The sequence below is a fragment of the Lactuca sativa genome, chromosome 7 (assembly GCF_002870075.4).
Source record: "Lactuca sativa cultivar Salinas chromosome 7, Lsat_Salinas_v11, whole genome shotgun sequence".
Classification (NCBI taxonomy): domain Eukaryota; kingdom Viridiplantae; phylum Streptophyta; class Magnoliopsida; order Asterales; family Asteraceae; genus Lactuca; species Lactuca sativa.
The window spans coordinates 142,010,909-142,036,047 of NC_056629.2; the positions used below are offsets into that span (position 1 = coordinate 142,010,909).

Consider the following 25,139-nt stretch of genomic DNA (forward strand, 5'->3'; position numbering starts at 1 on the left):
GAAAGGCGTATGTGTGTAAGTAGTATTTTGGGGAACTCACTAAGCATTTATGCTTACAGTTGTTGTGTGGTGTGTTTCAGGTACTAGTGATGTACGCGGGAAGGCGCCGGCATGATCAGTACACACACGGGATTTTTATGTTATGAGATATTGGGATTGATATATGTTATGAATTGAGATTTAAACAATGAAATTTTCATGAATAATGAATGTATTATGTTTTTATAAAATGCGAAAAATTGTTTTGAAATTTACGGTGTTACAGCAACGATTTTGTTTGTGAAGAAGAAGGACGGTTCGCACCGTATGTGTATTGATTATCGGGAGTTTAATAAGGTAATGATGAAGAACCGTTACCCACTCCCAAGGATAGATGATTTGTTTGATCAGCTGCAAGGAGCGTCTTGGTTTTTCAAGATCGATTTACTCTTCGGGTATCATCAGATGAGAGTCAGGGATGAGGATGTGCAGAAAACTGCTTTCAGGACCCGGTACGGTCATTATGAGTTCGTGGTGATGCCGTTTGGGCTCACCAATGCCCCAGCCGCATTCATGGACCTCATGAACCGCGTATGTAGGTCGTTGCTGGATCGGTCGGTGATAGTATTCATTGATGACATCTTGGTTTATTCCAAGACTCAGGAGTAGCATGAGGAGCACCTGAGGGAGGTGCTAGAGATTTTGAGGAAGGAGAGACTTTTTGCAAAGTTCTCCAAGTGCAAGTTCTGGTTGCGCGAGGTGCAGTTCCTTGGACACCTCGTCAACCAGAAGGGTATTTTGGTAGATCCGGCCAAGATAGAGGTCGTGATGCAGTGGGAGGTCCCGAGATCTCCATCTGAGAGTCGGAGCTTCCTAGGTTTGGCAGGGTACTACAGGAGGTTCATTCAGGATTTCTCCAAGATAGCAGTACCGTTCACTCGACTGACCAAGAAGTAGGTGGTGTTTCGTTGGGGGCCTGAGCAGCAGGTAGCGTTTGAGACCCTCAGGCAGAGATTGTGCGAGGCATCGATCCTTACCCTGCCAGAGGGAGTAGAGGATTTCGTAGTCTATTGTGATGCCTCGATCACAGGTATGGGAGCAGTGCTGATGCAGCGAGGCCGTGTGATAGCTTACGCCTCGAGACAGTTGAAGCCCCACGAGGCTAACTATCCTACGCATGATTTGGAGTTGGGAGTAGTGGTGTTTGCTCTCAAGATTTGGAGACATTACCTCTATGGGGTCCGGTGTACCATTTTCACGGATCACAAGAGCTTGAGGTACCTCATGGATCAGCCGAATCTGAATATGAGACAGAGACGGTGGCTAGATGTGTTGAAGGATTATGACTGTGAGATCCTTTATCACCCAGGGAAGGCCAACGTAGTGGCCGATGCCCTGAGCCGCAAGGCAGTAGTGGCCCCGATCAGAGACATTTGTTTGAGGATGACGGTGATTACTCCATTATTGGAGCAAATCAAAGAGGCGCAGGTAGAGGGCCTCAAGGAGGAGATGCAGAAGTGTGAAAGGATCGTGGGCCAAGTAGCTTCTTTTGACTATGATAGTAGAGGATTGTTGACCCTTCATGGGAGAGTTTGGGTGCCGTACTGGGGCGGAGTACGACAAGTGTTGATGGATGAGGCTCATAAGTCTCGGTTTTCCATCCATCCAGGGGCAACGAAGATGTATAGAGATCTTCGACCAGACTATTGGTGGCCCTGCATGAAGCGAGATGTCGCCTGGTATGTAGAAAGATGCCTGGCCTGCAGGAAGGTCAAGGCAGAGCACCAGAGGCCTCACGGCAAGATGCAGCCGCTAGACATTCCAGTATGGAAATGGGAGGATATCACCATGGATTTCATCACTAAGCTTCCCAGGACCACGCGTGGGGTGGATTCCATATGGGTTATAGTGGATCGATTGACGAAGAGTGCTCATTTCATACCAGTCCAGGAGAGTATATCGGCCGAGAAGCTAGCCGATATTTACGTGAGAGAGGTGGTGGCACGACATGGAGTGCCAGTTTCAGTGGTGTCATCCCGAGATGTCCGTTTTACCTCCAGATTCTGGAAGCGGTTTCACGACGAGATGGGTACTCGTCTCCATTTCAGCACCACTTTCCATCCTCAAACAGACGGGCAGAGCGAGAGGACGATTCAGACTCTCGAAGACATGCTGCGGGCATGTGTTCTAGACTTCGGCGGCAGTTGGGATACGTATCTTCTGTTAGCAGAATTTTCGTATAACAACAGTTACCATGTGAGTATTGATCGACCTCCCTTCGTAATGCTCTATGGGAGGAAATGCAGGACCCCGATTTGTTGGGGCGAGGTCGGCCAGCGAGTCATTGGGAGCACCGAAGTTGTGCTCAAGATGACAGAGTTGATTCAGCAGGTTCGTAGCAGACTGCAGACTGCGCAGAGTCGGCAGAAAAGTTACGCCGATAGGAGGCGTTCAGACTTGGAGTTTCAGGTGGGCGATATGGTCCTCCTGAAGGTGTCACCCTGGAAGGGTGTTATTAGATTTCGGAAGAGGGGCAAGCTGGGCCCCAGGTTCATTGGTCCTTTTAGGGTTTTGGCCCGGGTGGGCCGGGTTGCTTATCGGTTGGATCTTCCGACAGAGCTTAGCCAGATCCACAACACTTTCCATGTTTCCCAGTTGAGGAAGTGTTTGGTGGATGAGTCAGCAGTTGTTCCCTTAGAGGACATTCGGGTTGATAGCAACCTGAATTATATTGAGAGGCCGGTCGCGATTCTGGATCGGAAGGCAAAGACCTTGAGGAACAAGGTGATTCAGCTAGTGAAGGTGCAATGGCAGCACCGTAAGGGTTCAGAGTGGACGTGGGAATCAGAAGAGGAGATGCTGGAACATTACCCAAAGCTATTTTCAGATTCAGTAGCAGCAGACTTCGAGGACGAAGTCTGATTCAAGTGGGGGAGATTTGTAGCGATCGTTTTCTCGAGGTATAAGTTTATTTAATTCTCAAGTTAAATTTTGGACTATAATAGATTTAATTATGAGAGTGGGCTTTTTGTTGGGCCAAGATGTAGTTGGACCATAAGTCGTACACGGGGCATAACCCGCTGTACGCTGGGCGTAAGGTTTAAATGAAACGCGTGGATGAGAGGCGTACGCGCAGCGTACCATAGTGTACGCCCAGCGTACGCGGCCAGGGGAAAAACCCTAATTTTAGGGTTTGAGATGTATTTAAACCCCATTATAGCCTCCCATTTGGCCTCCTCACTTGTCACTCACCCCAGAGAAACCCTAGTTCGGCCCCTTTGCTCCTTGCTTGTGTGTGTTTGATCTTTGAGCTTATTTTTGTGAAGAATAAGAAGAAGAAGAGAAGTGGAAGAAGGAGAACTTGAGTACCTTGAGCTCAAAGATCTGGGATCATTCCTTCATTTGGCATTCAAAAGAGGTATAAAGCTTTCAACTTTCCTCTTGTGAGTTTAGATCTAGGAGTTTTGTAAGTTTGGACCTTTTTAGGTCCAAAGGAGGGACCTTTATCTTACAACTTCGTTTTTGGAGCTTAGGATTGCTATCCTTGAAGCTCAAGTGTCCCCATAGCAATAAAGTTTCGATCTTTGAGGCTTATTTGGAACCATGCATGAGATCTAGTTGGTTTTATGGAAGTAGAATGTTATTTGTGAGAGTTTGAGCCTTTATGAGACTTGTAAGCCATCAAGTAAGCAACTTTATGGCTTAAGTCGTTGAATAAGCTTAGGATCTGGATTTGTAGCTTCTGGATCGGATTATTAAGCACTTAATGAAATGTTGGCTTAACAAGGTTGTACGTTGGGAGTACAAGGAAGTACGCGTCGCATACAGGCCACCAGCCAGTACGCTTAGCGTACCTTGGTGTACGCCCCGCGTACGCCACTAGTTTGGGCTTCGAGTGTTGGGCCTCGGTGTGGGTTGGGTTTCAGGCTTAGGGCCCTTGGGCCTTTATGGCCCATCAGAATTCAGATGCTAAGGACCAAAGATTTGGTATTGGGCTTGAGTAAGGCCCAATAAAAGGATTCTAGGCCCAATATAGCAAATTGGGCCATTAGTGAGCCTATAGTGGGGCCATAGATGGACTTAGAAGGAATTAAGGTTTGGATAGGGGTAGAATGGTCATTTTACCCATAGAGGAATCCCTATTCTGATTTAGTATTTATTTCCCGTTATAGCTGGGAAGCAGCCGGAGCAGCCGTCAGGGATTTCTTATTCAGGATTACAGTAGTCAGCGTCACGAGGTGAGTTTCCTTCCAGTAGGAACGGTTCTAAGGCCACAATGTCGGCCCGTTTAGCTAGTAGTAGTTTCCGGACTTTGGTCCGATGTAGTTTTAGTACATTTGATGCCTTCGTGGCTCAGACAGGATCTATGTACTATGTTTTCCGGGCCCCAGCCCGATGCAGTATGCAGTTTATGTGTTTATGCTAGTTGATATGTTTATGCTATGTTATGATGTGCTCAATCAGATTCCGGATTTCGGTCCGATGCAGTTAGTTCTGGACTTCGGTCTGATGCAGGGGACAAGATCCCAGTCAGTTCCGGACTTCGGTCCGATGCAGTTTCCGGACTTCTGTCCGATGTAGAGGACAAGGCCCTGGTTAGTTCCGGACTTCGGTCTGATGCAGTTTCTGGACTTCGGTCCGATGCAGTGGGCAAGGCCCAGTATGTGTTTATACGTTATTGTGTGGTATGTGGTAGTTCGGGGGAACTCACTAAGCTTTGTGCTTACAGTTTTAGTTTTGGTTTTAGGTACTTCCGCAGGTAAAGGGAAGAGCTCGGGTTGATGGCATCGTACACACCACAGCTTCAGTTTGTCATGGGAGTTGTTTTAGCTTTTCATAGATGTGGTTGATACAGTTTCCTCGTAATACCTTGCTATCATTTTGAGATATTGACGTACGAGTTTTACTTTATGATATTAATATGGTGTTTTTAGTAATTATTAAACAAAAATTTTTGGGTCGTATTTTTTGGATGTTACAATTAAGGGGCTAAAACACTCAATCATAGCTTCTTAAGGGGTTTAGGGCATAAAGGAAGGCCATGAATTGATAAAGATGACAACTTTAACTCAAAAGAGGCCATGAGATGTCCAGATTTGAAGTCATAACTTCATGACATGATCAAATCCAAGAATGGTCCCAAAATGAGCTAATAATGACCATAAACTCCCACATGAAGAGATCTAGCAAATAAGTGACCAAAGTATCAACTTTATACCTTAATATGGCTGCCACAACAGCGATGACACCCGATCTACAACCTCTCTTTTCAGTTATGCACCTCCTACTTCAAGCCTTCTTCAAACAAACACCAAAAATGCACTCTTTAAGCTCTCACACACTCAAAATGGTAGGAAAAGCATGAACTAGGGTTTCTCTGGACAAAGGGACGATGAGGTAGGCTAACAATGAGGCTTAAGACCTTTAAATAAGGCATAAACCCTGAAAATTAGGGTTTTTCTTTCCAGCGTCTACTTGTCGAGTTGGGGCTCCCCGAATCGTCGAGTTGAGTCCTTAAACTCGCGTCCAAATGAATCTCTACACGACGAGTTGGAGCCCCCCAACTCATCGAGTTCTAGCCCAAAACCCTAAAGTATTGAGAAATAAATAATACATGGACCAAGCGTTACAACGTGAAAAGTAAAGGCCATGACATGGCTGCCGTTGACGTCTTAAACCATAATTCTCCGGGTATTTAATTGAAAAGGGAGGATATGGTTGCTCATCCTCAACCTTCATCACTCTCAAACCCCATAAACCTAACCTTAATCCTCCTTGGTACTCTTATGCTCATTTTAGCAAACTTGTGTGGTTTTGAAGGAAGAAGAAGAAGAGCTAGCATCTTGATTCAACAAATAATCTTTTGCTCAATTTGTGTGCATCTTCTGTACTCTTTTTAAGTCCTCAAACTTCAACCTTTTTGTGTTGTTCTTCATAGATCTAGGTTTTGGAGCATGTTATGGTCATTTTGGAGTAGTTCGAGTGGTTATAATAGATAAAGTTTGCAACTTTATGGTTTCTTTATGTCCCTTGAATGTTATATATTATAGATCTGAAATATAGGGATGTCAAAAAGTCTCGTGGGACCCCAATCCCGAATGAGGAATATTTGTTTAAAAAATCGGGGACGAGGGCGGGGGTGGGGGTGAGTAGTACCGTCCCGAACCCCCAATGGGGACCCCGTTAATATATTATTTATGTTAATATATATTAATTATAAAAATATAATAAGTAATCGCAATGATTTTGAACATCCAAAATTCAATAAAATATCATGTTTTTAAGTTTACAGTATAACGTTTTTGAGATGTTATAATATTTTTATTTTAAATATATAAAATTATGCTATAAATAACTATTTTTATCCAAAATGGTTTCTTTTAGCTCAAAAATAACTTCTTTTTAGCCTAAATAACACCTTCGTTCGCCCAAAAAAAAGTCAACCCAAACGGGGGTGGGGGCGGGGGAATAGGAAAATTTCGGGGGTAGGGGCGGGGGATGCAATCCCCGCACCGTTTGCCCCCGTTGACATCTCTACTGAAATCTTGTGGTAAGATGTGAACCATGCATGGATTTTGGGTCATATTGTTCCCTTTTTGACCTATTTTGAAGAAGGACATGCATGGGTCATGAATGTCCATAAAGGTTGGATTTTTATGGACCATTAGGGTCCTAGAAGCATTTTGGAGAAGTTGGACTAAGGACCTTCGGGATTAAGTGATTAATGGTTGACTCTTTGCCATTTTTAGCCTTATGGTACCTAGAATTAGAGATTTTGTCCTTTTGGATGGACTTAATGAAGAAAGTTGAAAACTTTATCCTTCTAGACCATATTTCGGAATAGATCTGAGCCTTGGAGCTCTTGGGGCTGAAGGAAGCAGCTTAACCCATTAAGTTCTTTTGAACCTAGTGCCCACGACGTGGCATCAGGTCACCACACTGTGGCAACTAGGGTTGGATCGATTGTTTTGTCCGAATTCGATGCCACAACGTGGCCAAGTATGGCCATAACGTGGCAATTCGCTGAAGCTAATGTTTGACTTTTGACCTTGACCTTTAGCCGTTGACCTTTGACTTGTTGTCTTGGGTCAAATCTCTAGTTTTAGAAGGTAGACTAAGGGTCTTCCTTGCTTGTTTACCTAGGTGACGTTTTGCACCGTCTTTGGACCATATTGTCACACCCCAAAACCGATAACGGCGGAATACGTTTCGGGGTGGATGACGTAGTGAACAGTATCATCACAATTGCATAATAGTAGAAACAAGAATCAAACAACCATAGCATTACATAGTGAATTTAATTACATGCGTGTTTTGTAATGTTTAACAATCACTCAAAAGTAATTCAAAAATAAGAGATGGGTCTTGTGTGCTCCACCTTCTCCAAAAATGCTGCGTCAGAACCTGTCTATCATTGACCTGAAGATACAAGTTATTTTGAAAACAATTATCAGCATAAAGTTGGTGAGTTCATAAGAGTTTAGTGTGAGTTTTTGTATACAAAGCATTAGTGTTTAAAAATGTATCATTTATGTTCATAAGTAGTAGAAAACTTAGAAAACCCCATATTTTCCAGGAAATACATTGTAAGTGGCAATCTGTGAATAGTATGCATTCGTTGTCTCTTTGAAAACAATTTATTGTAAAAATACTTTGGCAAATCTCCAAATAACAAATGTGATAAGATAAGTTAAGCCCGTGATCAATGATAGAGGTGCGAGCTTCCTTTAGTGATAGATACTTACTTACTTCGGGATGAGGTTTAACATTTAGTGTAGTATTTTAGAGTAGTTTGTAGGGTATTCTTTGTACATTACCAATAGTGAGGATAATAGAGAATCCCATGACCTTCCCGGTCATGCACAGTATAGTGAAGTAGTGGCATCCCTGGGCCTGTACGGCGCGGACTGAGTTAACAGTCAGGATGTAATAGCGTCTGCCCCGTATAGATCTATACATGTAGAGTCGTCTCCCTGCTGGAAAACTCCGGGCGTAGTGGATAGCGGGTAGAGTATCTCGTAGTGGTTAGTGTATTATTGTTTGTTTAGTGTTTTCTCTGTTGTTATAGTGTAGTAATCTTTTAGTATTGATCATAGTGTATTCTCTTACTAGTGTATCGTCTAGTGATAGTGAGTATTATAGTGTAGTTAGTAATAACTTTAGCGAGTAGTAGCGGTAGCGACCCTAACCATACCTATTATGGTTATCTTAGTGGGGATGTTTCTTAGCACGTTAGTGACTTTAGCATTAAGTGAAAGCAGTAATATTCGTATCCCACACTGATATACAGATTATATAAGTAAGAAATCAACGACAGTCGGACGGATAACTACTACCCTAGGCCCACAATCAAACAAGAACAGGAAATAAGGCGAGATACCGGTCCTAAGTCCTCCAAGTCTTATTTATATAAATATATCAGTGTGGTTACATTTTATAAGTAAATTGGTTTAATAAAAGTATTTTTCCAAAAGATCATTTATTATCTGACTCGCTGTTTAAAAATAGTTTGAAAAGGGTGAAACCCATTTTTAAGGCATAGGGACAAATCACATGTGATTTGAACTAAGAGTAGTGAATCACATGTGATTAATCCTTGAAACTCGGAAATCGTTCTGTAAAACTTTGTATAACATTTATAAGCAACTTGTATCTCCCCCCTAAAACATGTAAAACTCTTGAAAGGTTCATTAAAGGGGTATGAACTCACCTGAAATCGCGGAAATCGGGTGAATCGGGTAAATCGGGTAATAGTGTCGATTGAGCGTTTGGTACCAAATAACCACTTGAGCACCTTTTAGGACCCTAATGTCATATGAAATATGTATTTTACAAGAGGTTAATCATCTTATGCTTCTCATTATAGTATTTGGACATTCTAGTGTCGTTTTCGGGGTTTTAAGGCCTAGAAAGGGTTCCCGGGAGTGGTACAAGGCCATGAATGATTTATGGGAGGGTCCTTGAGTTCACTCTCTTAGAGTTTATGGCCTAAAAGCCATCCATTGGGAGTTTACGGCCGTAAGCCCCCTAGGCTTGGCCGTAAACTCTTGTGACACTCCAAAATGTGTGTTTAGGGCCTTATCTCACTTCCTTGATTTAGTGGTGTGTGTTATGGACCAAGAGGGAAGGATTAAACATCCTAATTTGTGTCATTTTTAGGGAGTTTACGGCCAAGACTTGTTCTTGGGCCGTAAACTCCTATAGACCCTTCAAGGTGAAGGTTTTACTTGTACAACATGGTCCCAAATGGCTTAGAAAAATCCTTGAAGACCCTATAGTGAGTTTGGAACAATTTGGCATACATTTTTGGGGAGTTTACGGCCCAAGAACATCCTTGGCCGTAAACTCTTCATTTGGTATCCAAATGTGAAGTTTAATTGTACAACACACTTCCATAGGCCTTAGATAAATTCCTTTCATGCACTAGGGTAGTTTAGGGACTTGTTCGACACAATTTCTTGGGTGTTTACGGCCCAAGCTTAAGCTAGGCCGTAAACTCCTCTTTTTGGCCTCAAATGATGATGTTTAATGCACTCAAGCCTTCCTTGGAGTCAAGTCTAATTTACTAAACACCCTAGAAGAGTTTTTGAAGCCTTAAACATGGATTTGTGGGGTGTTTGTGGTGTTTACGGCCTAAGCACATGCTTGGGCCATAAACTCCTTTTTAAGCACCATTTTATTGTGTTTTAATGTCCAAACCCTTCTAGTCATAAGCCTTAATTAGTGTACTAGCTTACAGGAAGGAAAAACATGGTCTTGGGCATGAATTTGGGGGTTTACGGCCTAAGGAGCTTCTTAGGCCGTAAACTCCACTTTGAAGCTTGATTTCTATGATTTTTGGCCCCTAAATTAAATGAAGCATGACTAGATTAAGATAGAGGATGAGTACTTACGTTTGGAGGTCGGAAATTTGCGGAATCGGGGCCGATTTCAAGTCTAGAGAGAGAAAGTAGAGAGAGAGTGGGTGTGTAGTAAATGGGTGTTCAAATGTTGTGCACACCCATTGCATATGTCTTGGGAAACGCACCCGATACACGGCTACCCGATGTTTAAAGTTACCTGGGTTAAACTTTTTATCCGGGTGAAGTGGTTGAAATGGTAATACAACTTTATTAGGTTAAACTGGGTTAACACATACGAGTTATATTTCTTATGATAATCTTAAGTCATGCATAAACTTAGATATTCGGATATTGACGGTTCCAAATATTACATAAAATAACGTATAGTGACACGTTCCGTTAGTGAAAATGGGGTTTGTAACAGAATTAGATTTGGGGTTGTCACACATATGAGCTTGTTGATTTAGAGATGCTTTTTGAGTCGAGTCTCTCCATTATACTCGTGGATCGAAGGCACCAATGCCCACCCACTGGATTATGTTTGTAGGATGCTAGTTGTTTGTGTGATACTTTCATGTTTTGTATATTGGGAGGGGCCCGTTATACGAGTTAGGGCGAGGCCTGTTATACTCATTAGGCGGGGCTCGTTATGCGAGTTAGTGTGAGGCCCGTTATACTCACTGGGTGGGCCCGTTATGTTAGTTAGGATGAGGCTCATTATACTCATCGGGCGATGCCCGTTACTTGTATGATATGTGGTATTTTGGGGAAACCCACTAAGCTTTGTGCTTATGGTTTAAGTTTATGTTGTAGGTACTTCTGTTCGAAAAGGAAGGGCCCATGATCGCAACGCATCCACCTGTGTCCAACATTTTTATGATTTTGGGATTGTACTCTGATAGCTATTTTCACATTAACATACATTTGATGGTTTGATATGAATATTTGATGGTTTTGGTTGACTTCAAAATGAAATTTGTATCTAGTATTTTTGGGATGTTACAACCATTATGTGTTATGTTTGACGACGTGTACCAGGTTTACTCTAAAGTTGGATCATTTTGAAAGTTTGATATAAGTTTTGGTCATGTGTAGTTAACTTTAATAACCCTTATAGTAAATTTACAAATCAACCAATTTGCTTTTTGCTTTTTGACCCATGTGGTATTTAACAGTTTTGTTATAAAAAAGAATGAAATCATTGTTTTTACAAATTCAACACAATCGTTGTTAAAGTTAACCGCATAGTGACCAAAACTAACACGAAACTGTGCAGTACACGACCTAAACTGCAAAAAAAAACTTTCATTTATGAATACACTCGATAAAAATTACATACCGTAGGATAGTTTTCATGTATGCTTCCTCTCAATCCTTTTGTGTTCACCAACTGATTACAATATCATTCCCTGCATAATTACATAATCTTAGTCAACATCTTTTAGTTAAAAAAAAAACGAAATGTAAGGTGGAATGAAGCATTTAGACCAATGATTATCAAATGTGGATAAGAGCCTTTCACTTTCTGGTCACGTTACGCATATCTAGCCTTTCACCTTCCACCTCAACCTAGAGAAAAAAATCAAGTCAAGAAGACTTAGTAATAATATTCTTACTAGGTTCTTTATATAACAACTAACAATAAAGGTATGTGAGATATTCTCAAGAGTACATCAACATAAAACTAAACAATTATTTCTAAGGAGTAAAACCAATAACAATTCTAAAGTAGTGAAATCCAACCCATAAATCAGAATAAGAACCCTATTTCTTAGTTTATCTGGAATTATGAAGGCAAATACCGTTCCATTGAATTACCCCTTCCAACTTACATTGAGTTTTTCCAACGGCAACAAAGTGATCAAGTTAACAACATGGCTGTTAAACCTTTTAAAATGACCATTATGTCCTTGAACCTAAAATTTAACAGTTAGGTTCTCAACTTAGACAACACAAGGACTTAAACCATTAGGAAAATTCAAAATAAGGACTAAATTTCTTAAGATTATCAAGCTCCAAAGGCATTTTTCCTGTCAATGTGTTCGATTGTAGGCTTCTAACATTATGAAAATTAACTTCATAAGTAAGCAAATTCGCTATAAAGAGAAAATCCATGACTTATATTTCACAAGTAAGAAAATTCCTTGCACACAATATGCAGCCCATTAAAAGGTCCATTAACCTTACCTTGGTTCTCTACGTATAAAAGTCAAGCTACAATTAAGAGAAACAATTTCAAGAAAACCTTTTAATTAAAATAATGCCCATTAACTTAATTTCATGGCAAATTTATACCGGAAAAGCTTTGTAAGCAAGATGATAATGAACAAACCTAAAAATTTAACAACAAAACCCCTAGAATTTGATGAACAAATTTACTAAAAAAACGTAGACCTTACCTAAATCTGAATGTGTCACGCACAATGCGTTAGCTCCACCCAGAGGTTAACACATGTCACTCCTCTGTTCGTCCACGCCACCCGAATCTCAGCGAATCCGATCGTCAGACGTGCGCGTCACGCGTGACGCACGCTCGATTTCCTTGATCTTGTAAATTACGTATCTTCCACACACGGACTTCGTTTTCGACGTTTTTTATATATTTATGTAGTTATCGATTAATACTACAACTTTCCTTTATGTTATATTGGCTAATTTTGACTTTATTTTTCCTCCATATTTTATACCATAAATGATTTTGCAAAAATCATATATTTCTCGTACGAATTATGTTTTTGACATTCTTTATTTCCTCGGTTTTATAATGAGGAGTACTTCGATTCTCCTTTACGTAGTTTTTGCTAAAACTCAACCGAGTTTTCTTTAACTTTTCGCACGCTTATTTTTATAGTCTTTTGAATGATTTGACTGATTTTTCTTATATAATGGAATAAGAAATTTTGCATATTTTCCATAGTTTGATAAATATTACATATTAAATTTATTGTATTTTCCGTTTGCTATGGAATAAGAAATTTCCCTCTTACTCCTTTGTCTGATCATGGTGCCTCACCTTCTCCTCATGTCCAATCCCAACTAGAGTTTCTCCATCCACATCTTCAATTCATTGTATCGTGCATGTATGAGCCATTTGAATATGTTTCTTAGAAAATGATGAAGAAATGAAAGAAGCGATGAAAAGGCTACAACCTTGTACTCATTTTGAGTTTTTGACCACCTCACTAGGGATGAAAGTAGGTCTAAACCCGGACCCGATGGACCCGGTCCCGGAAAACCCGGAACCGGTTAACATGATTTTATAGAACCGGAAACCAGACCGATATATAGGAACCGGTTCCGGTTCGGTTCCGGGTAAAGTGGGTCTAGAACCGGAAAACCCGGAAACATCAAAGTGGGTAGGTTGGAACCGGATAAAGTGTGTTTAGACCCGGAAAACCCGAAAAAACCGGAATTTTTTGGTAATTACTTACAACTTAGTGGGTTGAACTTTGAAAATTTTCATATTGATATCCCCACTTTGGGGGGCTGTAACTTATTGAATACGAAACCACAATTAACAAAATTAGAGTCTAAAATCATGTACAAACTCTAAAATACATTCTGGAAAAACCCGCATGTCAATCTGAATTTAAACAAATGAGATATACTTGTGTTAATATTTTCACATAATACAAAGTACAAAAACAAATAGCTGAAAAGTTGAAAATTTTCAGTTTTGATATCCCGACTTCGGAGGACTGTAAATCATTAAATGTTAAACTAAAAATGACAAACTTATAGTCTAAACTCATGTACAAACTGTAAACTAGAAGTTGGAAAAAACCACATGTCAATCCGACTTCAAACGAATTCGATATGCATGCTTTAAAACTTTCACCGAATACAAAAAAACTAAAAAACTAAAAACTTTCAGCTTTGGTATCTCAACTTTTGAGGACTGTAAGTCAATGAATATAAAACTAAAAATGAAAAATTTATAGTCTAGAATCATGTACAAACTCTAAACTACATGTTGGAAAAAACCGTATGTCAATTGGAGTTGAAACGAATAAGATATGCATCTTGTAAACGTTTCACAAAAAGTGGTTCCGGTTCCAAAAACCGGTTCCGGATTTTAGACCTGGTTTACCCGGACCCAATGGACCCAAACCCGGATTACCCGGAACCCGGATAAAGCCAATTTTTAAACCCGGAACCGGACCCGGTTCTATATATTCCGGTTCTAACGGGTTCGGTTCCGGTTCCGGTCCGGTTTTCCGGTTCTAAATCTCATCCCTACACCTCACAGTAAAATTTTTAATGACTTTTGATTTCTTGGCAAAAAAGACCCTTAATGTTTTATCATGTACAATGTCGACCCTCCGTAGCAATTTCAACATTTTGTCAAATTTAAACCCTTTTACTTTTAGAAGTTTATTAAACCCTGGTGGCGTCTAAAACCCTGGGTTTTCCGAGAGCGTGGGGCGATCAGCGATGGCCATAGAGAGGAATTTGATCGAAGAAGAAGGATGCCTCCATCGTTTCTACAAAATTGTTCTCGGTTGGGACTATCTCCGCCTCCTCAAAGAATCATCGGTAAGTTCTCTCGTCAGATTTAATTTCGTACGATCAATATACAAAATTTTCTAACTCATTTGATTCGATTTTGAGCAGAAAAAGAACAAAAATGCTGCTAATGAAAAGGATTTGGGTCTGAAACAAGTTAAGGACACTTATAAAGATGTGGATGATTACCTTGCCACATTTGAGCCTCTCTTATTTGAAGAAGTTAAAGCTCAAATCGTACAAGGCAAAGATGAGGAAGAAGGTTTGTTGTTCGATCTTATTCTAGTTATGATCTGAGTGTCACCATAGCATCATAACGATGTAGTTTCATTAAAATGCAGTCGAACTAGTTTCTGTTTCTACATTTGAGTTATGATGTTAACTGGATTCATTTTTCACTTCATATTTGATATAGAAGTTGAATGAGTGCTTGTAGCTGTAACTAATCTATTTCAAAAAGTTCGGATATTAGTTAAATTAGCTGTAACGAACCTTTAATTTCCTCCAATCATCAATAAGTCTTCTGGTTTTCTTTACTGTTTTCAATATGTATTCATTTAAAGCCATGACATGTTTTTGTGATTTTTTTCCTCTTTTAAAGAAACGGAGTGGAAGATGGGTATAGTAATTCAATGTCATGAAACCGGTGGATTTCATCTACCAGAGGTATTTGGTGAAGACTGGGGATCTGTATCACAGAATGACTTACTATTGCTGACAAAAAAGAAGGTAAGTATAGATTTGAAACTTAATTTGATCTTATACAATTGATTGGTTGTATTATATTGATTCAATTTTACAGTTTGGAGATGATAAAGAACTTCCCACTACATATGCATTTGCATTAGTTGAACATCGTCTACCAGACAAGATCAGACTCAGAATGCAATTAGATGGAGAACTAAAGCGAGTAGATAAAGATGAGTTTAACACTTCCAAAAGGCTGATGAATATGCGTTCTCTTATTGGAGAACAAAACAAACCCTGGAGCATCATGAAGGTATTTTTGTAGTTTTATTAATCTCTCTTTGTTTTTGTTATTCATATGCTTTCAAGAGATTTAATATGCTTACTAATTGTATATAGAATGTGGTTATCAGTTTCTTCTTTAATGACATATTTTGGTAAGTGCAGATTTGCAGTTTATCAACCATAGCTCGTGAATATGTTGCTCTGCGTTCAATTAGCTTCTTGCCATACAAGGATTTGATATTAACAGCTTCTGATAGTGTTCATTGTTCTGAAGATCAAGCTTGGAAAATTTCTAAGCCACTTATGGAGTATATTCAAACTAATCATAACACAACACAGCTGGAAGCTATACGTGTGAGTTTTCAATTCACCACTTGATAACCCTTTCTCCTTTTCTTTTTGGGATATTATTAGTTAACTCTTAACTATAAATTTGAATCCTACAGGCAGGTCTTTCACGCAGAAAGTTTGTTCTTATTCAGGTTTGCCTTTTACCATTGATTTCCTTATTGAGGCATTGTGATTTGAAAATGTTAACTCTTACTTTTTGTCCATTTAGGGCCCACCAGGAACAGGAAAAACACAAACAATTCTTGGGCTTCTTAGTGCCATATTACATGCAACTCCAGCTCGTATACATACCAAGTGAGTATCTAAGTCTCTTAGTAACTCTGTAAGAGATTGATTTCTTGAGGGTATTTATGGTATATAATAATGTTATCTTCTTTTGTTAATACTGTCTTTATGCAGGGATAAAATAAGTGAAGTAAGACGTGGGCCAGATTTAGATATTCAAGACAAGTATGCTTTTCCATTGGTTATTTAGTATTTACATTATTCATTTTTACTTTTTTCATAATCACTTGGAAAAAAAAAGTGAAATAAACTATGAAATTGTTGTAGATACAATCACTGGGCCAAAGCTTCACCATGGTTATCTGGTATTAATCCTAGAGATGCAAAGATGCCTAAAGATGGTGATGATGGTTTCTTTCCCACTACTGGTAATGATCTGGTAAGTTCTTTTTCTTTTTTCTTTTTTATATTTTTCTTTTTTTCTTTTTCTTTATATTATTTTCTTGTGTTTACACAGCAACCAGAAGTTGTGAATTCTAGCAGAAGATATCGTGTACGTGTTCTTGTGTGTGCTCCATCAAATTCTGCACTTGATGAGATTGTGTTACGACTCTTGAAAACTGGTATAATTCCATTTCTGATTTTTTTTTCTTATTAAGTTATTGTACTTTGTAAAATCTGCCAATTATAGCATTTTACTTTCAACCTTTTTCTTATTTTTTAAAAATCTACCTAATTATAGTAATGAAAGTTGCTTTGTATTTGGATGACATTATATAATACAATACACATCCCTCTTAAATTGCAGGAAATATCCAAATGACAGTTTTGATCCTTGTAGTTTTTATTTTGCATGATTTACAAATTTGGTCCCTTTAGTTTGTTCAGAGAAATGGTCCATGCGTAAAAACAAATTATATAATGGTTCTTAATAGAAATGGTCCCTGTCTAATTATGTAATGGTCCTTAAGTATGAAAATTTACAGAAATGGTCCCTGTGTAAAAAAAATTATGTAATGGCAAAAATTACAGAAATGGTCCCTGTTTCATAGTGAAGTTACAGAAATGGTTCTTGTGTAAAATAAAATTACAGTAACGGTTCCTGTGTAAGTCAATGTCATGAAATAAAATTTCAATAATGGTCCTTGTGTAAAACAAAGCTATAAAAATGGTCCCTATGTAATAGCCAAATTACAGAAATGGTACATGTGTAATAACAATGTTACAGAAATGGTCCCTGTGTAAGACAACATTACAGAAATGGTATCGAAAATATAGGATTTTTAAACTACAAGGCTATAAAGTAGGATGCTATAAATAGAATAAAGACAAAACTTCAAAAATGGTCCCTGTGGTTTTCGAAAATATCAAGTTTAGTCCCTAAGTTCAAAAAACTTCACGGATCGTCCCTATGGTTTCAAAACTTTTAACATTTGGTCCCTCCGGCTAACTCCGTTACCATTTAGCCGTTAAGTCAGGGGCATTTTTGTCATTTCACTCCTTAGGGACCATTTATGAGGTTTTGTATTCCTTTTTTTTTAAAATAAATAAATAATAAATAAAATTTAATATGCAAGGGTCCCACCTCTCTCTCTCTCTCTCTCTCTCTCTCAATGAAGAAAAGCACCTCCTGTTTCTCTTTCTTTCCCTTCCCCTCTCCATCTTCATCTGTGTTGATAGTCTCAGGTCGCACCTTCTCCGACCAACAACCCTCTGTTTCTGCCGCTATAAACACCTTCTTCACACACCTGCAACAATGTCACCACCGCGAATTCTTTCCCTTTCACCGATGTACCATCCTCAATCACCTCCACCAACGCCATAATCCCACCTTCTTCCACGATCGCGGTCTTCCCTTCCTCTATCGCCGCCAAGCTACTCAACACCACCATCGCTTTCTCTGCCATTCCGACACCCGTTTCCCCGGCAACTAGCTCCACCAAAGGCTTCACCACCCCAGCAGATACTGCTCTCTTCTTGTTCGCCTTCATCGAGCAGAGCTTATACAGAGTGGTTAACGCGTCTTTCTTCCCTCGATTAGAACCATTGATTAGGAGAGATACCAATGGAGGAATAGCTCCGCAAGCTCCGATTGACGCCTTGTTTTCGTCGACCAAAGCTAAACTTAACAACGCACAGGCAGCGTTTTGCTTCGAAACTTCCGTCCCGGTTTTTACAACATAAATTAGGGATTTTACTGCTTCGGTGTTGGCAATCAGTGGTTTGTTATCGTTGAGGAGAGATAGATTAAGTAGCGCAGTAACGGCGTGCTCTTGAGTCCAAGGATCGGTACACCGGAGAAGTGGAATCAACGCCGGAATGGCGCCGGACTCTCCGATTAACGCTCGATTATCTGATCGGTTCTTCGCTAGCAGTCTCAGCTTCGCTGCCGCCAACCTCTTCACGGCAACGGAACTCGAACTGAGACTATCAACACAGATCTTAACAGTCGGCTGTAAATCCTCAGGCGAAATGCTCTCAATTAGGCTGAAAGACACTGGTGGGATGGATTTTTGAAGGAATAACATTGACGTTGTGAGTTTTGGATGACGTAAAATGATGATGATGATGTGGGATCTCTTCGTTGCCCAATCCATCCGAGGTTGAAACGCATTCAATGCTATCGTAATCCATGGTTCCAAATTAAAGAAAAAGCAACAATACCCACAAAGAGAGGATCAAATTTACATGAAATTTGTTAGGGTTTTGCCTCGTCTTTTCCTCCCCTGTTTCGGGTTAAAGATGAAGATGGAGAGGGGAAGGGAAAGAAAGAGAAACAGGAGGTGCTTTTCTTCGTAGAGAGAGAGAGAGAGAGAGAGAGAGAGAGAGAGAGAGAGAGAGAGAGAGAGAGAGAGAGAGAGAGAGAGAGAGAGGACCCCTTGCATATTAAATTTTATTTATTATTTATTTATTTTAAAAAAAAGGAATACAAAACCTCATAAATGGTCCCTAAGGAGTGAAATGACAAAAATGCCCCTGATTTAACCGCTAAATGGTAACGGAGTTAGCCGGAGGGACCAAATGTTAAAAGTTTTGAAACCATAGGGACGATCCGTGAGGTTTTTTGAGCTTAGGGACTAAACTTGATATTTTCAAAAACCACAGGGACCATTTTTGAAGTTTTGTCTAGAATAAACAAAGTAATGAAAGGACATTGTTATTTCTTGCATTTAACTTTTTTGTTATTGTTGAAATTGACATTTTTTTTTTGATTAACTTCAGGCATACGCGATGAAAATGACCGTGAATATACTCCTAAAATTGTTCGAATTGGTCTCAAGGCACATCATTCTGTCAAGGCAGTATCGATGGATTACCTTGTATGTAATCAAATTTCTACATTATTTTTTTTTTATTAAACCTCTATATGAAATAAAAATATAAAATGAAAAATATTAACATTTTACTTTTTAGGTGGAACAAAAACTTGCAGGCATGGATTTTCAAACTGCTGATAAACAGAAGCAAGGTGGTGCTGGAAGGGACAGAGACACAATGCGTGCTTCCATCATGGATGAGTCAGCAATCGTATGTATTTTTATTTTTTTTTATCCCAAATCAGCATATTATTATTTATTAATAATATTTTTATTGGTTTTGGTTTTTCAGGTTTTTTCCACTCTTAGTTTCAGTGGTTCGAGTCTTTTCACAAAACTTAGTCGCGCTTTTGACATTGTTGTTATTGATGAAGCTGCTCAAGCAGTAAGATTATTGCTCTATTGTTTGCTTTTTTTGATAATTAATATTACTACTACTACTAATTATTATTTTTTTCAACAGGTGGAACCAGCTACACTAGTCCCTTTAGCCAGTGGATGCAAACAAGTATTCTTGGTATGTACATTGTGCAAACAAGATTTCTTGGCATTGTACTTTCAACTTCTTTCTTTTTAAATCAATGTTATAATAGGAATAAATGAAAGTAGGCTAATATAATAATAAACAAGTAAATAAAAGTACATTTGCTATTTTTTGCAATTAACCCTATTCAGATACTCTTCTCTTTTGCTAGGTTGGTGATCCTGTTCAGTTGCCTGCCACTGTTATTTCTCCTGTTGCAGAGAAGTTCGGGTAATTCAAAAATCAAATCATTAAAAAAAAAAGAATATTTAATTGTGATTAAATTAATGAAGCTTATTTTGTACAACAGTTATAGCATGAGCTTATTTAAAAGGTTTCAAAAGGCTGGGTATCCAGTACAAATGCTCAAGACACAATACAGAATGCATCCCGAGGTCTAATTCTAACAATTCTTACAAATTTTTATTAAATATCACTGAAGTTAATTTTATGTCACACAGATAAGAAGCTTCCCTTCAAGTGAATTCTATGATGGAGAATTGGAAGATGGGGTAGATGTTAAAGACAGGACAAAGCGTGCATGGCATAAATACCGATGCTTTGGGCCGTTTTGTTTTTTTGATATCCATGAAGGAAAAGAAACACAGCCTTCAGGGAGTGGATCATGGGAGAATGTTGATGAGGTGGATTTTGTGTTGTTAATGTACCATAAATTGATCATTAGTTATCCAGAGCTGAAGTCAAGTGATCGGCTTGCTATTATATCACCTTACAGACATCAAGTCAAGCTGTTTCGTAATAAATATAAGGAAACATTTGGTGTGGACTCGGAGAAATTTGTTGATATTAATACGGTTGATGGCTTCCAAGGAAGAGAAAAAGATGTTGCCATATTTTCTTGTGTTAGGGCCAATAAAGAGAGAGGGATTGGATTCGTCGCTGATTTTAGAAGAATGAATGTTGGTATTACCAGAGCAAGGGCTTCTGTCCTGGTATGCTTTTGCTACTTGGCCTTGGGGCCCGTTTCTGTTTGTTACACAGGACAAAACAGGTTGTACTGTGTTTGACATGCATCGGAATAGGACTGACACAGATACCAACAGGTGACAAAAATTGTAACTTTTTGTCCCACTCAAAAAGCGAAACAAGGTGGGACATGGACTCGCACTCGGTCTCACGTGTGTGTAAAAGACATAAATGTCCTTCTCATCCTTGTCATCAAAAATAGACCTAGAAAATTTTCCTAGTTTCATCCGGTGTTGTGTCACAAATGCAGCCTTACGGCTGCATTTGTTACATTGGATAGGACTAAAAAAGTTTTTTTTTTCTAGGTCTTTTTTTGATGACAGAGGATGGGAAAGGCATTTACGTCTTTTGCACACACGTGAGACCGAATGCGAGTCCATGTCCCACCTTGTTTCGCTTTTTGAGTGGGACAAAAAGTTACAATTTTTGTCACCTGTTGGTATCTGTGTCAGTCCTATTCCGATGCATCTCAAACACAGTACAACCTGTAAAAAAAGAAAAGAGGCTAGGGTTTCTAGAGTCCAACTTTGTTAATTGTAGCTCTATTTTTTTTTAACTGACTGATGTTTTGGTTTTGTTAGGTGGTTGGGTCGGCTGAAGCACTAAAACAAGACGAGCACTGGAAAAATCTGATTACAAGTGCAGAGGAGAGAAATTGTCTCTTTAAGGTTGGTTTTTGACTTTTTTCTTATTGCTATTATTTTTTTCCAAATTTCCAAGAAATGAAGATTTTCTCATTAAATTGTTTTGTGTTCAGGTTTCTAAGCCATACACAGAGTTCTTGACTGAAGCTAGCTTGGAATCCATGTTAAAAGTGGAGGCTGTAGCAGAGGGAACAGGGTTAGATGACATGGAAAATGATGCTCTTTATGATCCAATTGAACCTGATCAAGGTTTACCAGATGATGATTATGCGGATGATGCTGGTGGAGGGGATGATGATGGTGGTGGCATGGATGACTAACAACTAAAATGATATTTTATTTAATTGTGATTTTTTTTTGGGTGCATGAATTGATTATCATATCACCCCATTATGCTATTTGATCCCAAGTTACATAAATAGTGTTAGATAAGATATTTACGAGTCTTGGTATTGAATCTGGAAAAGGAAAAAGCGAGACTGAAATTATATTAATAGAGAAAATAGGCCCACTGTAAATTCCAAGTTACAGAAATGCTTCCAGAAATTTGCTTCGTTTTTGTTTTTAACCACGAATAACACTAGCACTTAAAAAATAGAAATCGACCCTTTAGAACTAAAGTGTTATAGTTTGCGTTAGTTGAAATTATACGATTGGTCATTTATGGTTTGCCAAAACATGCACGGTGAGGACAAATGTTTGAAAAATCTCATGATAATATCTTGTTAATTAGCAAGCTATTTAAAAAATAACTCATCTATTAAGTACTTTTTGTCATGAAATAACTATTAAAAAAAAAAAAAACTCTTAAAAGTCACCTATTGGGGATGCTTTTATGTTGGAGCTCATTTATGAAAACATTGTCTTTTACCTTGTGGATGTGTGACTATCTACACTTCTACCTCTTTGTTACCCTATTCTTATTGTACTTGAGTTTTGTTGATAAATTTGTTATTTTTCATCATCTAAAAATTTATATATCAGAGATTTGTCAAACATACAATCACTTTTTATTTAACTCCAACTAAAACAGAAAACATATGCTCATATAAGACATTCTTCCAAACAAATATGTTTCATTTAGATAAATACTTATCGAAAAAAATAGAACAAGTCCCTAGTCTTGTACCAAAATAATTCTTATTTAAAATGCTTTTAGTAATTTCATGTCGTTTGTTAGTGCAGTTTCCATCAATTAATCACAGAAAAATCAAACACGAGGTCTACTGGAAATATAGCAATTTCAACAGAACAAAAATATATTTTTATTGAAGAATGATTTTCAGTAGGATTCAGAAGAAACATATCCTAATTCAAAGAAAATATGAAACATACACTAATAGCAGTAAAAATTACCAGATGTTTTAGCCTTATTTCTGTGCACAAATCATGTCAGATGCGATATAGAGCTTTCGCGCATGGATTGCAGCATTCTTCGGATCAACACCGTTATCAGCCAGCCAACAGTCGACGGTCTCATCATCCGCCGGAGTAAATTTCTGTAGACGGTTACTGGTCTGTTCGGTGGCCGATGAAAGGTCGTCGTCGGCGACAGCAGAAGTCAACTCTAATAGCTTTGCTCTTGACACGTGTTCCTCAAGATACGTGGAATCACTCGGCGACTGATTAGGGCTAGCAATTCCGTCGGTCGTTGGGGATAAATCGGAAGAAGAATCGGAAGGAGGAGACTGCACGTCCTCCGGAAACTGAAACGTGAGATTTCCGATTGGATTATAATCAAGAGGAGGAGGAAGGTCCTGTGTAGAGGAGCTAGGAGGTGGCAAATCAGCGTCCGGCGATTGCAAACTCATGTTACCGGAGAGATCCGACAACGATGCGGCTGTTACATTCGGAAGTGAACTTCTTGTATGAGGTCTGAACTCGAGAATGCCATCTAATCCATGTACAGCAATGTCTCTACCATAGAACATACCAGGAACAACGATATCAACACCTCCGACTGTAATCAACGATCTCGGATCCCGGCGCTGCTCGACGAGAATATTCTGACCAGGCATGAGCGTAGGAATGTAATTCTCACCAGGCGGAAGGCTTAACAGATCGGAGATCGACATACGGCGGGGGACGACGTGGTATCGGAGAGCCTCAACGTAATTTGACGCCGCCATGGTCATGTCAATAGCAAACAGAGCCGAATTGATCGGTGCAAATAAGGTGAAGTTGCCGTTGGATTTGATATCGTAGTGGATGTCGGAAGTGGCGATGGCGTTGGCGAAGAGATGGTAGCCTCTGCCTCTCAATACTCCAAACACGACGTTAAGTTCGCCTTCACGGACGGCGCTAACGATGGCGATGTTGATGATGGCTATTGGTATGATAAGGAGAGGGATGATCACGAAGGTTGAGATGCCGGAAGTAGATGATGCCATTGTTGCCGGAGGAGAAAGAGAACACTGTTGTTCGCGAGATGATTGATTTTGGCGGGATCTTCCTTTTTCTGTTGCAACTGAACTTACGGAAGTCCCAAAGTCGGTGTGAATGACATGTTATTTACAATACCTGCCATTGGTTTGACCCGCTTTCTAAAACCTTATGTACAGAATATCCGAACAAACTGCGTAATAAAATCATATACAGTAAAGGGATAATGACTTAAAATGGTAATAAACTTTTGATTTTGTTTATATTTAGTCATTAAATTGTTTTTCATTTTTCTTTTGTCACTGAACTATTGAAACTGTTTACATTTTACCCTTATGACCGGTAACAACCGGTCATAAGGGTCAAATGTGAAAAGTTTCAATAATTCAGTGACAAATAAATAATGAAAAAAAGTTTAATGATTAAATGTGAACAAAATTGAAAGTTCGTTTTCCTCTAAAAAAAGTTCAATAACCAAATGTAAACAAACTTTCCTCTTATATTATGGTTTAACAAATTATGTATTGTTGTTAAATTTTAACAACATTTGTTGATGAATAAATCTATGAAAAAAAAAAAAAAAACAAAACCCCGCAAAAGGTATAAAAATCAAAAAACGAAACCAACATTTTATGTTATAAGTTTTATGATATAAAACTATTTAATATTATATGTATAAAAATTATCTTAATATTATATATATGAATTTTGTGTTATAAAATTATGCAACATATAAATTGATCTACACTAAGCCATATACATTGTTTATAAAAAATACATACGTATATTGATACATTATATATATTGTTATACTTCATGTATTGACATACATCATATTAATATATTACTATTAAAAAGGATATAAAAAATGAAAGTCAAGTTGTTTAGAATTTAGACATTTTTAATTTATCTGGACAATTGATTTATATTTGAGATTGCATTTTCTTAAAATGTTTGAATAGTTATTGAAATTTATGATTATTTAATTAGACATATGGAATTAAGTAAAACCGTTAACATGTTTTATGAAGTGTTGCGCCCAAACCACCCCAACCATATTACCTTTACAAAATATTATTTTTGAGAAAGAAATAGCTAAATATTCAATAATTAAAATGACACTATTCTTTTTTCTTTCAAAAAAGTCACTCATAATTTAAAAAAGTTTTAGAAAAAAACAATTCATATTTAAATAACTATTTTAAAAAATAAGGTTTCTATTTTTCTTTTCTTCGGATACAACGTAATTTCTGACCATGAAACACAATTTCTTAATAGCTATGGGTGAGAATGGTTCATTTTTTTTGTTAAACCAAAATTAGATTGAAATTTCTGATTTTTTATTTTGAAAAATACCAAACCATTGGTTTTTTTTATTTCGGTTTTGGCTTTTCGTTTTTTTAAATATATT

General features: G+C 38.4%; 3 protein-coding genes across 3 annotated transcripts; 1 reads left to right on the forward strand and 2 right to left on the reverse strand.

Moving 5' to 3' along the window:
* Positions 1 to 14,203: 14,203 nt before the first annotated feature.
* Positions 14,204 to 21,914, forward strand: LOC111888654 (probable helicase MAGATAMA 3). Its single transcript, XM_023884785.3, has 19 exons — positions 14,204 to 14,357; positions 14,436 to 14,589; positions 14,929 to 15,056; positions 15,130 to 15,327; positions 15,462 to 15,653; positions 15,746 to 15,781; positions 15,859 to 15,944; positions 16,050 to 16,100; positions 16,203 to 16,314; positions 16,393 to 16,498; positions 19,098 to 19,195; positions 19,290 to 19,403; positions 19,485 to 19,577; positions 19,656 to 19,709; positions 19,888 to 19,946; positions 20,026 to 20,110; positions 20,177 to 20,668; positions 21,284 to 21,370; positions 21,460 to 21,914. The coding sequence occupies exons 1-19, from the start codon at positions 14,256 to 14,258 to the stop codon at positions 21,664 to 21,666; spliced, it is 2,454 nt and encodes an 817-aa protein (XP_023740553.1). The 5' UTR covers positions 14,204 to 14,255; the 3' UTR covers positions 21,667 to 21,914.
* LOC111888655 (U-box domain-containing protein 4-like) lies at positions 16,856 to 18,403 on the reverse strand. The gene is made up of 3 exons (XM_023884787.2): positions 17,569 to 18,403; positions 16,967 to 16,977; positions 16,856 to 16,870 (listed from the first exon to the last, which is right to left on the reverse strand). Exons 1-3 carry the CDS (start codon positions 18,401 to 18,403, stop codon positions 16,856 to 16,858), a joined length of 861 nt encoding a protein of 286 aa, XP_023740555.2.
* A 681-nt stretch (positions 21,915 to 22,595) lies between the features above and the next one.
* Positions 22,596 to 23,940, reverse strand: LOC111888660 (fasciclin-like arabinogalactan protein 19). The gene has a single exon (XM_023884791.3). The coding sequence runs from the start codon at positions 23,734 to 23,736 to the stop codon at positions 22,717 to 22,719; it is 1,020 nt and encodes a 339-aa protein (XP_023740559.1). The 5' UTR covers positions 23,737 to 23,940; the 3' UTR covers positions 22,596 to 22,716.
* Between the last annotated feature and the right edge of the window lie 1,199 nt (positions 23,941 to 25,139).

Bases quoted from the DNA above. Each gene is read 5' to 3' on its own strand.
- LOC111888654 (XM_023884785.3), top strand. From the start codon at position 14,256: ATGGCCATAGAGAGGAATTTGATCGAAGAAGAAGGATGCCTCCATCGT. The intron at 14,590-14,928 runs GTTTGTTGTTCG...CCTCTTTTAAAG, and splicing joins AGGCAAAGATGAGGAAGAAG to AAACGGAGTGGAAGATGGGT. The intron at 15,945-16,049 runs GTGAGTATCTAA...GTCTTTATGCAG, and splicing joins CCAGCTCGTATACATACCAA to GGATAAAATAAGTGAAGTAA.
- LOC111888655 (XM_023884787.2), bottom strand. From the start codon at position 18,403: ATGTTATTCCTTCAAAAATCCATCCCACCAGTGTCTTTCAGCCTAATT.
- LOC111888660 (XM_023884791.3), bottom strand. From the start codon at position 23,736: ATGGCATCATCTACTTCCGGCATCTCAACCTTCGTGATCATCCCTCTC.